This window comes from Arachis hypogaea, chromosome 5 (genome assembly GCF_003086295.3).
Source record: "Arachis hypogaea cultivar Tifrunner chromosome 5, arahy.Tifrunner.gnm2.J5K5, whole genome shotgun sequence".
Classification (NCBI taxonomy): Eukaryota; Viridiplantae; Streptophyta; class Magnoliopsida; order Fabales; family Fabaceae; genus Arachis; species Arachis hypogaea.
The window spans coordinates 87,492,576-87,506,783 of record NC_092040.1 but is presented as its reverse complement, the minus strand read 5'-3'; the positions used below and the strand labels follow the sequence as shown (position 1 = coordinate 87,506,783).

At 31.7% G+C, this 14,208-nt stretch overlaps 1 protein-coding gene across 1 annotated transcript; it reads right to left on the bottom strand.

Annotated features, from left to right (window-relative positions):
• Nucleotides 1–11,106: 11,106 nt before the first annotated feature.
• LOC140173224 (uncharacterized) lies at nt 11,107–11,769 on the bottom strand. The gene is made up of 2 exons (XM_072196004.1): nt 11,339–11,769; nt 11,107–11,281 (listed from the first exon to the last, which is right to left on the bottom strand). The coding sequence occupies exons 1-2, from the start codon at nt 11,767–11,769 to the stop codon at nt 11,107–11,109; spliced, it is 606 nt and encodes a 201-aa protein (XP_072052105.1).
• Between the last annotated feature and the right edge of the window lie 2,439 nt (nt 11,770–14,208).

The window sequence follows — 14,208 nt, the reverse complement described above, 5'->3', positions numbered from 1 at the left end:
TCGCGTTAATTTTTTTTATTTATGGGTATTTTTGTCAACATTAATAAATTTTATAAATATTTTTAGTAAATTTTTGTATATATATATATATATATATATATATATATATATATATCCATGCATTTCACATTAGCACCAAGTCTCCAAACCACACAATTAATCTCTAACTAGTTTCTTCAACTAACTTGAACAATTTTCCTATTAAGTAATACTACTCCTATCATTATTTTTGAATAAATAACAATCAATATATGGTGGGTATTTCTTTCTTCATTTTACTCTTTTTCTATGCATATCATCATCATTGTCCCTTTTTTTCTATCCACTACTCTTTAGCCTTACAGCCTTACTCTATCCTCGTCAAACCACCCTACCTCATACTATCATGTGTGAAAAGTGTGAATCGAAAATTGAGAAAATAGAGATGTGGAGAGAGAAAGAGAAAGAGAATTGTTATTGCTTAGGCATTGATATAAGAATTAGAGGATTCAACCCCCTTAAAATGAAGGAACCAATTTATATAAGCCAACTTCTCATGAAGACTTCCAAACTAACTTCTTCACGTGTGTCAGTTCCTTTAACCAGTGAAAATTGAATTCTAACTAATTTGAAAATTGAACTCTAACTAACTTGGACATCAGTTTATATCAATGACATTCCCTCTTAAGTTGCCAATTTTGAGACAAAATTGACAACTTACAACTTGAATTATACTGCATGAAAGGAATTGAACAGAAAAAAAAATGAGGAAAGAAAAAAAAATTACATACACTTGCACCAAATGAACATCATTATAATTAAAATGAAAAATAGTGAAGAGGTCAAATATTTCCCCTTAAACTGGGGCTATAGATGTCCAGCAATACCAACTTAGCAAAGCCAGCTTTGAAGGGAGAAGGGGCTAAAGGTTTTGTAAGAATATCATCGTTTTGGTCCCCTAGATGAAATTGGTAGTAGTTTGATTAGTCCAAACGCAAATCTCTCTCACACAACATGGTAGTCTACCTCAATATGTTTTGTTCGCTCATAAAAAAATCGGATTAGCTGTGATGTATCTAGCTGATTGGCTGTCGCAGCAAAGAAGAATTGGAGCTGAGAGGTGAATCCAAGGTCAGCCAAGATGAATGAAAGCCATTGAGCCTCATACGCTACCAAGACAAAGGCTCGATATTCCACCTCGGAAGAAGACTTTGCAATAGTTGGTTGTTTCTTACTTTTTCATGAGATAAAGGAGGTGCCAAGATAAAAGTAGTAACCTGAAACTGAACGTCTAGTGTTAGAACAAGAAGCCCAATCCGTGTCTGAGTATCCTGATGGAACCAAGTCTGATGAAAAAGAGAAAAAGAGACTTGTAGCTGGAGCGTGCTTAAGGTATTTTAGGACTCGAATTGCATATTGAAAGTGGGTCATGGTAGGACAGTCTAGGCAATGGCTGAGCTTGCAACTGTGAATGAGATATCTAGTCGTGTCGTAGTTAGATAAACTAATCGACCAATGAGACATCTATAAGAGGATACATCATCGTAGGATGGAGTTGATGTCTTGCTGAGTTTAGTAGTGTAATCCATAGGAGTAGTCGTGGGTTTGCAATTAGTCATCCCATACTATTTCAAGTGGTCAAGGACATATTTGCATTGGTTGACTGCAACACCCTTGCTGCTTCTTGCTATTTCTAATCCTAGGAAGAATTTTAAGCTACCAATATCTCTGATCTTGAATGCCTCATGGAGTTTTGCCTTGATGTGGTCAATCTCAAGCATATCATCACCAGTAAGAATGAGGTCATCCATGTAAACAAGGATTGTAATGAATTTTTCATTTGAAACTTTAATGAATAGTGAGTAGTCGTTCTTGGATTGGGAGTAGCCGAGGCTAAGTAGCTTGAAAGTCAACTTGATATTCCATTGTCTACTAGCTTGTTTGAGTCCATATAGAAATTTTCTGAGATTTCACACAAGGCCTAGTTTAGGAACAGTGAGCCTTTGAGGAATTTTCATATAAACCTCTTCATCCAAGTCACCGTAAAGAAATGATGTATTAACATCCAATTGTTGCAAGTGCCATTTCTTGGTAGCAGCCAATGATAATAACAATCTGAGTGTTGTCATCTTTGCGACAGGGCTATATGTATAAAAAGATATAGCTTTCCTATTGTGTATATCCCTTGGCTACTAGTCTCGTCTTGTGTCTTTCAATTGATCCATTCAACTTTAATTTTAGTTTAAAAATCCACTTGTAGCCAATGATTTTCTTCCCGGGAGATAAAAAAATAAGAATCCAAGTATCATTTTCCTTTAGAGTAGATAATTCAGTTAAGTTTGCCTCTTTTCAACAGGGTTGGATGACCGCCTCATCATAGTGTCTTAGCTCAGATGATGATTCAGTGACTGCAACTAATGCATGATGTGTTTTGACAAGTTATTATAAGAAATAAAGTTTGAGATTGGATACCTTATAGTTGGTGTAGCATATTCTGATTCAATGGAGGTTTGGTAGCATTGAAAGTCCTTTAAAGAGCAAGGTTACTTTCGTATTCTTGTGGACCTTCTAAGACTAGGGGGTGGTAAAGTAAGGTGATTGTGAGTGTTTAGTGAGGATGATTGTGTGAATTAGTTATGTGATGCAGGGAGTTGGTGATATGAATGTAATGCAGAATCTGTAAAATTTGATGTGGTTGGATTGTAATTAAATAATGAATCAAACGTATTGTGTTGGTTTGTGTGAGGAGAGATGGTGTCATATGCAATATTGAGTTGTGTGCTAGCTCTTGGTAGTGTTGAGGTGATGTCCTTGAAAGGTAAAATGTGTTTCTAAAATGTAACATCTCTTGAAACAAAAATTTCATTTGTTTTAATGTCCAAAACTAAGTAATCTTTTGTTTCTTGTTTGAAGCCAAGAAATACACACTTCCTTGCCCTTAGTTCCAACTTTTTTCTATTGACCGCAAGTGTGGATATAAAGACGAGACTTCAAAAGACTTTAAATTTTGTAAAATCAGGTAAAGTATTGTAAATCATTTGAAAAGGATATTTGTCTTTGAGTGAAGTACTAGGAAGGCAATTAATAATCTTAGTAGCATATATTAGAGCTAGATGCCAATAATAGTTTGGTATTAGGGAGTGAAACAACATGGCTCTTGTGACATGCAAGAGATGTTAGAGTTTTCACTCCATAATACTATTTTGTTGTGGAGTTTGAACATAGGATGTTTGATGTAGTATTTCTTTTAATTTTTAAAATTGTTTAGAAAATTTTTTTTACCGTTGTCTGTCTTAATACTTTTAACATCCTTTTCAAATTGATTTTTTACAAAACTGAAAAATTGTTAAATGATGATAAAAGTTTCTTATTTTTGTTTCATTAGAAAAATTCATATGAACCTACTGTGATCATCTACCAATATTAAAAAATGGTTGTAGCCAACAGTAGAGATTATATTGATGGCCTCTAAATGTCAGCATGAATTGGATCAAAGCAATTTAAAATTTTAGAGGTACTAAAGGAAAAAGCTTTTCTTTTATGCTTGGCATAATGACAGGGATCACATGGATAACTAAAAACATTTTTATTGAACTTGAGATGCTGAATTGAAGGGTACAAATGAGAAATATCATGCAACTTATGAAATGGTACATGGCCTAGTCTATGGTGTCAAAGTACAGTAGGATTAGTTTCTAAAACTGATTGTATTGCTATTGCAATGCTTAATATGTGTGCCGTTAAGTGAGAATCATGTGGCTGTGCTATTTTGTATAAACCTCCATTGATCTCAACTGCTCCGATCTTCTTTATGTTGGGCTAACCGTGGGGAGTTCTCGACCACCGCAGAGATTTCGGGGAGGATTCAAGTGAGAGAATATAAGATGAGAAGACACCACATCCAACTCAAAACCTTAAGGTAGTAAGTTAATGGGTCTCTCATCTTATAAACTCCTCACTCTTCCTTGCTTTCTTTGATATGGGACTAACTGCATACACTCCTCACACTTGCAACATTAACAATCTTCTCCTCAAGTGTGAGCCTCTACTAGCTCCTCCACCACCACGAGTATTCGTCTATCACACCGCCGCAAAACACCGCGGGACACGCCGTCCGGACCATCTTTGTCGGGAAGACTTTCGATTTTTCACCTTGAAAATCCCTTAAAATCAGACCGATTAAACCATCGGCTCTGATACCACTTTGTTGGGCTAACCGCGGGGAGCTCTTGACCACCAGGGAGACTTTGGAAAGAAATCAAGTGAGATAACATAAGATGAGAAGACACCACATCCAACTCAAAACCTTAAGGTGTTAAGTTAAGGGGTCTCTCATTCTTATAAACTTCTTACTCTTCCCTCAAGTATGAGTCTCCACATCAAGCATCAACTCTCCCTCTTTCTAGCTCCTCCGCCACGAGTATTCATCCATCACACCGCCACAAAATACTGTGGGACACCCCGCCCGGACCACCTTTTTCAGGAAGACTTTTGATGCTTCACCTTGAATACTCCTTAAAACCACCTTCTTGCTAACAGGATCATAAAACCTGTAACCAAACTCATCCATGACATAGAAAATAAAAATACACTGCCTAGTCTTTACGTCAATCTTAGATCTCTCATCTTTAGGAATATGAACAAAAGCTTTACATCCAAAGACTCTTAAATGAATATAAGAAACATCTTTACCTGACCATACCTTCTCTGGCACTTCAAATTGCAAGGGAACACATGGTGTCCGGTTCAAGACATGAACAATGGTGCTCAAAGCTTCACCCCAAAAGAATTTGCCAATCCAGACTGTGACAATAAGCACCTAAATCTTTCAACCAATGTTTTGTTCATCCTTTCAGCCAAACCATTCAACTGAAGAGTCTTCGGAGGAGTCTTTTGATGTCTTATACCATGCTCTTTACAATAAGCATCAAATGGACTTGAGTACTCACCACCATTGTCAGTACGAATGTATTTTAACTTCTTCCCAATATCACTTTCAACAGAAGTTTGAAATTGCTTGAACACATTCAAAACTTGATCTTTGGTCTTCAAAGTGTAAACCCATAATTTTCTAGAATGATCATCAATAAAGGTTACAAAATAGATAGACCCTCCAAGTGTTCTTGTCTTCATCAGCCCACATACATAAGAATGCACCAAGTCAAGTATCTCCGGCTTCATTGAAGGTGGATGGCTCTTGAAAAAAATCCTGTTTTATTTCCCAGCAAAACAATGATTGCACTTTTGCAAAGCAACCTTAGAACCAGATAACAGATTCTTCTTGGATAACATATTCATGCCTTTCTCACTCATATGACATAATCTCTTATGCCATAAATCAATTTCATCAACAAACTCAATAGCATTAACAACATCTTTCACAATCTTTGCTTGAGTTAAATAAAGAGTATAGTGTCGAGTACCTCTAGCAATAACCATGAAACCCTTGGTGAGCTTCCAACTATCACGAGAGAATGAGCTATCTAAGTCTTCATCACACAACTTACCAACAGAAAGTAAGTTCAACCGAATATCTAGAACATGCTTCACACGCTTCAAAGTCAACTTGGAACCGTTGGAGGTTTCTAAGCAAACCTGTCCAACACTAGCACATTTTGCAACACCTTTATGAGCCATTTTCACATCACCAAAATTACTAAGAGTATAAGATGTAAACAAATTCCTCCTAGATGTAACATGAATAGAAGTACCGCTATCAATCACCCAATTAATGCTATTATAAACAAGGTTAACAGATTCAAACTCCTCAACAACAAGAAAATCATCATGAGTTATATTAACCTTGTCTTCCTTACTACCATCATCTTTATTTGTGCCATTGTCTTTATTTGTCTTGGCTTTCTCCTTTTTTAGCTGCCAATAAAATTTATTCACATGTCCCTTTTGACCACAATGATGATGACACTCAATATTCTTATACTTTTCTCGGGTCTTGCTTCTACTTTGATCTCTACTTTTAGGACCTCGACTTTTGTTTCTGCTGTTAGATTCAAAAACAAGAACATCTGAATGTGTATTCAATGTACTTTGTGACTTTTTTCTTATTTCTTCATCCAAAACACTGCTCTTGGCAAGATCCATAGAGATTACACCATTAGAAGCAGAATTAGACAATAACATTCCGAAAATTTTTTACGAATCTGGTAAGAAATCAAGAAGTAACAATCCTTAAACATCTTCATCAAACTTGATACCTATAAAAGATAACTGATTCATAAATCATGAAGCAGATTCACAATATATTCACAATTCCTCACTTCATCAATTACATAAATGAATACCATCATTTTATTAATTAGAAATATATACACAATCTTTCAATAATCCGCATCATCATTCATCAACAATTCACCGTTTAATAGCATTTGAGTTCAATAAAATTATAGTTTTCCATCACAATTTGTTAATTTTAAAGTAATTCTATAATTTATTTTAAATAAATAATAAAATAAGTTAAAAAATAAATTATTTAAGATTAAAATTTTGCATCACAATTTATTAATTTATTTACTGTTAAGTTTGTATGATTGACGCATGATGAATATATGTAAGGAATCTGGTATTATAATTGTAGATAGTTAATTAAATAAGAATGATGAAGATGAAGAAGATTAAGGGATAATGAAGAATATGAGAGAAATGAAATTTTATGTTTTTTACTATTTCTTATACTACAAGATGTATATAAGTGCCATTTATAAGAAAATTGATAACCAATTCTATTACTTTTATCACAATTTTAATTCTATCAGAATTAGTAGTTATTTAAAAATGCTACATATGTGCTAAAAATTACTCATTAAATAAATTATTTTATATATATATATATATATATATATATATATAAATTTATATAACTAAATAAATACACTATCATAATTAAACCTGTCATATAATATAATAACTAAACATGTAATAGAACAATAATTAAAATTGTCTATAATAATATAACAAAAAAGTTGAAACATTAAATTCGTATTTTTATATGTGATAAATGATTGATGGCTGATTTTGTATACATATATACATATAAAATGTTTTATGCCTCTTGCTTATCAAGACTTAATTTGATAAAGATTTTTTAAAAGGTGTTTATGTTTTTTAAAGATATAAATTTTGTCTTTAGTGATTGATAAATAAAAAATGTCATGTAGTTAGCTTGTACTTATAATTTTAAAAAAAAGTATTTTAATTTTAAAATCACTTAAAGTAAAATTTTTTAAAATTGAATTATATTTATTAAAAATTAAAAAATTTAATATAATTTTATACATTGATTAATTTTTTATTTTAACTCTTATATTTATTTTTATTATAGTATATTTATATTTTAAAAATTATTTTACTAAAATTAATTATTGTTGTTTATACTCATTAAAAATTATTTTTAATTTAATTTACTAAATATAAATATTATAATTTTTAAAAAATTATCTTTTATAAACTATTTTTAAAAAATAAAAATTTACAAAACCAAATCTAAATGTAAACGAGTTCTGTGTAGGAGGCCTTTGTTTGGACTGGAATCCTATATAATTATGCAAGACTTGTTTAATATATTATTTTTGCATTTAACTATATTATTATAAGAAAAATAATATTAGAGAGTCACTAGAATTTATTAATTTTGATTAACAGTTAATTACTAATATTTAAAAGTTAATATTTAAAAATATAAATTAACAAAAATATGTTGTTAAATTATTAAAAAAAATTGGTTCTAAGTTAGTGATGCTCCCATTGCTTTCAAAAATTTTAAATTAAGCTTAAAATATGTTGTGTGTTTATTTGACTTTCCACTTCTCTCTCTCTTTTGTCTTTTATATATGTGACTCTTTTATACTAAAATGAGTTGAATATAATTATGAAATTCTATCTTTGTTTGCTGTATACAAAAATATTTTAAAAAGAAGCTAATAAAAAAATGATGATATTTTTTTTATAAAGGATAGACTATAATAGAATGAGTTGGTAGATGAAGTTTGAGGGTGGAATGAATTACCATGATTGCGGTGGTCTTTTAGTGTCTTTTGTATTATTATATTTAAAAACAAAAAAAAATTGATGAAAAAAAAATCACAATAAACAAAAAAAAAGAAAAAACAAATATTTTATTAAAAATTTTTTAAATTTAAATGATTATTTATTATAAATATGATAAAAAGAAATTTTTTACTGAAGAATTATGATAAAGGTCGTAGGAGTGACGAGTGAAAGGTGAGAGTTGGTGATGGTACATGGTGTCACTGATGTCCAAGTTAGTTAGAGTTTAATTTTCAAGTTAATTAGAATTCAGTTTTCATTGGTTAAAGAAACTGACATGTGAATAAGTTAGTTTGGAAATCTGCATGAGAAGCTGGTTTATATAAGTTAGTTCCTTAATTTTAAGGGAGTTGAATCCTCTAATTCTTATATCAATGTCTAAACAGTAACAATTCTCTTCCTCTTTCTCTCTCCACATCTCTGTTTTCTCAATCTTCAATTCACACTTTTCACATGGTGCGGTGAGCCATTGCCATTGCAATGCAGCTACACCAAACTCTTTTCCTCTTTTAATTCATCTGTCTCTTTATTCCATTCTGTTACTGACTTTTCTTTCTTCTCTTCTATTCGACTCATAAAATAGAGATGAGAGAACGTTATCATCAATGCATGCTCCATTAGTTTGTTGATAAGTTCTGATCACAAGTTCTAGAGAAGAAGATTTTCGAAATCGATCACCTCAATTGCAAAGAAATAGTAGCGATTTGATGGATTCGAACCAAATGAATATGAGTTCCTGTGCTCCAGGCCAATCAAGACTCTTCTTAAGCTTGCACACAAAATCTTCCTTTCCTTTAACAACAAATCCCTCTGGTTGTACCATGTAGATCTCCTTATCTAAATCACCATAAAAAAAGTTATTTTCACATCCATTTGCTCAATTTCCAAATCAAGAGACGCTGCTAATCCAAGCACAGCACGAATGGATGACATCCTCACAACAGAAAAAAAGATCTCTTCATAATCAACACCTTTTCTCTAGCTAAAACCTCTAACAACCAATCTAGCCTTATACCGAGGCTTAGAATTGTATTCTTCATTCTTGATTCCGAATATCCATTTGTTCTTCAAAACTCGCATACCCTTCGGTAGCTTCACCAACTCATAGGTATCATTCTCAAGCAAGGACTTTATTTCTTCTTGCATAGCTTCAAGCCATTGAGCTTTATTTTCATCTTCAACAGCCTCTCCAAAACACTCAGGTTCTCCCCCATCAGTCAACAAAACAAACTCATGTGAAAAATACCTTAACGAAGGCTTCCTCTCTCTTGTAGACCTTTTGAGTGCATTTGCAGGAATTTCCAAAGTTGGTTCTTCATCTTGATCATCATCACCAACTTCATCAAGTATCAGATCAATTGTTTTATCTTCACCTGCACTTGTACTATACTCATTATTTTGAACTTCAACTCTACCATCTTCGACCATAGGCATCGAGGGAGTAATATCAAAGTCAGAAAAATCTTCATTAGGCTGAACCATTGGCTTCTCCGCATTATCAACATCCTTCAATGTTTAGTCTTCAGCAAAGACAACATATCTACTTCGAATCATCATGAGTATTTGTCCATCACACCGCCGCAAAACATCGCGGGACACGTCGCTCGGACCACCTTTGCTGGGAAGACTTTCGATGCTTCACCTTGAATACCCCTTAAAATCAGACCGATTAAACCATCGGCTCAGATACCACTTGTTAGGCCAACCGTAGGGAGCTCTCGACCACTGGAAAAATTTCGGAGAGGAATTAAGTGAGAGAATATAAGATGAGAAGACACCACATCCAACTCAAAACCTTAAGGTAGTAAGTTAATGGGTCTCTCATCTTATAAACTCCTCACTCTTCCTTGCTTTCTTTGAGGGTGTCTCTTTGCACCCATTGTGCCACAACCCTAAGATTTTAATTGGAGATTTGCAGAGGAAGAAATTGGCTTCGACAGCAGCTCTATTTTTTGGGTACTTTTCATCTTCTTGATTTTTATTTGTAAACTTTGGTGCTTTGATGTTTTGATTGGCTATATGCACATTTTTGTGCTTTGTTTGAGACTCTCTTATACCTCATTTGATTATAGTGGAGCTATTTCATTGGTCTGGATAACCCGTGGTTTTTACCTCTCACATTGAGGGGTTTTCCACGTTAAAATCTCGGTGTGTTCTTGTTATTGGTTTACTTGCTATATTTGCTTGTTCATAGTTGCTGCCATATTGTGTTGTGAGTGCTTCTATATTATTCTTGTATTGGATATTTGTGTTGTTTCCGCTTCTAGGCTCTTTTACTTTATTGTATGGTAATCCTGGATCTCACAACGAAATTTGTTAAAAACAAATTGACAATCAATTGAATTAATGAGACTCGAAACTAATATGAGGTTTAGAGCAAATTCGGGTAAGTACAACACATTGGTTAAGTATAGAGAATTAAAAATTTTGATAATGCCTGAAATTGTGGCAATTAAAATACATTTGTTTGGTAATTTAACTCTAATTGGACTTATGCATTGATAAATATGAAAACTATAAGGGTAAATGTGACATGTACTGTTGCTCATGCGTTAATGACCTAGGAAGTTGACTTCATTGATGCAGGTTTATGTGAGAAAAGTGACCTACCTTTAATGAAATTTGGTGCAAGTGTCTGTGATGGATGGGGATCTGTGGTCAATGAAAACTAATTGACATTATGATGATTGGTGGCTCCTTGCTGTTGCAGTAAGACTAGTGTAGCTTCCTTTTGCTCCAAAGTAAAAGAAACACCTGCATTGTTACTGTCTTTGTACAACTCTAGAGTGTCACTACCTTCATTCTCATCAATCTCGACTGATGTTGTTAGCAAATTGGATCATCCTTTGCTTGATGTGTGAATGCATACTGTGCTTTTTATAGCATGTATCAACTAAATGACCCATTTTACCGCAGAAGAAGCATTGTTTTATATTAGAGCTGCCACCGAAAATCCTACCTCTGCCACCTCTATTATCCTTTCCTCGGCCTCGAGTAGTGAAAAGAGGTGCATAATTGGTTTGCCTCTCAACGACATTGAGTAATGGTTTGGAATCAAATGAATCATTCCCATGAAGTTGTCTTTCCTGGTGTAGCACTAAGGAAAATGCAATATCCACTGAAGGTAAAGGCTTCATTATCATGATTTGTTCTTGTTGTTGAGTACTGATCATTGAGTCCCCTAAGAAACCTTACGACAAACGTATCTTGGCGATAACTGCGCAAGATGCCGATGAGGCTACAAGCATACATATGTGAGCATGTGTAGGTAGGGACAGGCCAAAAATTTTATAACTTCTCCCATATTCCTTTCAATTTTATGAAATAGGAAGTGACGGTGAGATTTTCTTGTCTCGTCGAAAACAACTCCTCGTCTAATTTGACTATGCGGAATACATCTCCATGATAGAATCTTTTCCTCAATTCATCCCAAATATCATAAGCGACTCCATTCCAAGGTACACTATTTACAATCTCTGTGCTTAGGGAGTGAGTAATCCAAGAAACTACTAAATTGTCGCATCTGTTCCAAGAATGGAACATAGGATCATCTTTGGCAAATTTCGATAAAGAACCGTCCACAAAACCCAGCTTATTGTTTGATTTCAGTGCTTTTTGCATTGAACGTGACCAAGAACCATAGTTTGTGGCATCTATAACTAAAGGGATCAAGGAGTTACCTGGATATTCACCAGGGTGTAAAAAGAAGGTACTTGAAGGATCCATAATCGAATTTTTTGAACTACGTGAACTTACCGCTTGAATCGCGTTAACCTGAACTACGATTGTAGCTATTGTTTGTAAATCAAGGCCTGGAGCAAAGGAACTCAGAATCATTTGGTTCGGATCCATCAAATTGCTACTATTTCTTTGCAATTGAGGTGATCGATTCTGAAAATCTTCTTCTCTAAAACTCATGATCAGAACTTATCAACAAGCTAATGGAGCATGCATTGATGATCACGTTTTCTCATCTCTATTTTATGAGTCGAAGAGAAGAGAAGAAAGAAAAGTCAGTGAGAGAATGGAAGAAAAAGACAGATGAATTAGAAGAGGAAGAGAGCTTGGTGTAGCTGCATTATGGCAATGGCTCACCACACCATGTGAAAAGTGTGAATCGAAGATTGAGAAAACAGAGATGTGGAGAGAGAAAGAAGAAGAGAATTGTTATTGCTTAGGCATTGATATAAGAATTAGAGGATTCAACTTCCTTAAAATGAAGGAACCAACTTATATAAACCAGCTTCTCATGCAGACTTCCAAACTAATTCTTCACATGTCAATTCCTTTAACCAATGGAAATTAAATTCTAATTAACTTAAAAATTAAACTCTAATTAACTTGGACATCAGTTTATATCAATGACACTATGTATCATCACCAACCTTCACTTTTCACTTATCACTCCTACAACCTTTATCATGATTCTTCAATAAAAAATTTCTTTTTATCATATTTATAATAAATAATTATTTAATTTTAAAAAAATTTTAATAAAATATTTGTTTTTTTGTTTATTATGATTTTTTTTCCATTGATTTTTTTTGTTTTTAAATATAATAATACAAAAGACACTAAAAGACCGCCACAATAATAGTAATTCATTCCACCCTCAAACTTCATCTATCAACTCATTCTATTATAGTCTATCCGTTATAAAAAAATATCATCATTCTTTTTATTAGCTTCTTTTTAAAATATTTTTTTATTAACAGAAGAAAAAAATACAACAAACAAGGATAGAGTTTCATAATTATATTCAACTCATTTTAGTATAAAAGAGTCACATAAAAGACAAAAGAGAGAGAAGTGGAAAATCAAAGAAACACACAACATATTTTAAGGTTAATTTAAAATTTTTGAAAGTAATGGAAGCATCACTAACTTAGAATTATTTTTTTGTCTAATAATTTAACAATATATTTTTATTAATTTATATTTTTAAATATTAACTTTTAAATATTAGTAGTTAACCGCTAACCAAAATTAATAAATTCTATTGAGCCTCTAATATTTCTCTTATAATATAATATAGTTAAATGCAAAAATAATATATTAAACAAGTCCTGCATAACTATATAGGATTCCAATCCAAACAAAGACCTCCTACACAGAACTCATTTACACTTAGACTTGGTTTTGTAAATTTTTATTTTTTAAAAATAGTTTATAAAAGATAATTTTTTAAAAATTATAATATTTATATTTGGTAAATTAAATTAAAAGTTATTTTTAATAAATATAAACAATAATAATTAATTTTAGTAAAATAATTTTTAAAATATAAATATACTATAATAAAAATAAATATAAGAATTAAAATTAAAAATTAATTAATGTATAAAATTATATTAAATTTTTAATTTTTAATAAATATAAGTCAATTTTAAAAATTTTTACTTTAAATGATTTTAAAATTAAAACACCTTTTTTTTAAAAATTATAAGTACAAGCTAACTACATAACATTTTTCATTTATCAATCACTAAAGACAAAATTTATATCTTTAAAAAACATAAACACTTTTGAAAAATCTTTATCAAATTAAGTCTTGATAAGCAGAGGCATAAAACATTAAATAAAAGCTAGAAAATAAGAGGCATAAAACATTTCATCCATCATTTTCATTGGCGTTCATAAATAATAAATAAATAATATTGCTGCTTCTAGTAATACACATGTTGGTTGTTAAATCTAATAATTAGAGTAATAATTGCCCATTATCACGTTATATATATATATATATATATATATATATATATATATATATATATATATATATATATATATATATATCAGGTCAAGGATTAAGTCCCTGGCCAATGGGATGGGTTGCTGCATGCACAAAATGAGATTCGAACCTCCAATATTTGCTTAAACGAACTAGTGAGCTAATCACTAGATCAACCCAATTTGGTTATCATGTTATATATATGTATACAAAATCAGCCGTCAATCATTTATCACATATAAAAATACGTATTTAATGTTTCAATTTTTTTTGTTATATTATTATAGACAATTTTAATTATTGTTCTATTACATGTTTAGTTATTATATTATATGACAGGTTTAATTATGCTAGTGTATTTATTTAGTTAAAAATATATAAATTTATATATAATAATAATAATAATAATAATAATAATAATAATAATAATAATA

Coding starts and splice junctions, on each gene's coding strand:
- LOC140173224 (XM_072196004.1), bottom strand. CDS start 11,769: ATGGATCCTTCAAGTACCTTCTTTTTACACCCTGGTGAATATCCAGGT. Junction 11,282..11,338: donor TTGAAAGGAATATGGGAGAA/GTTATAAAATTT, acceptor GTATGCTTGTAG/CCTCATCGGCATCTTGCGCA.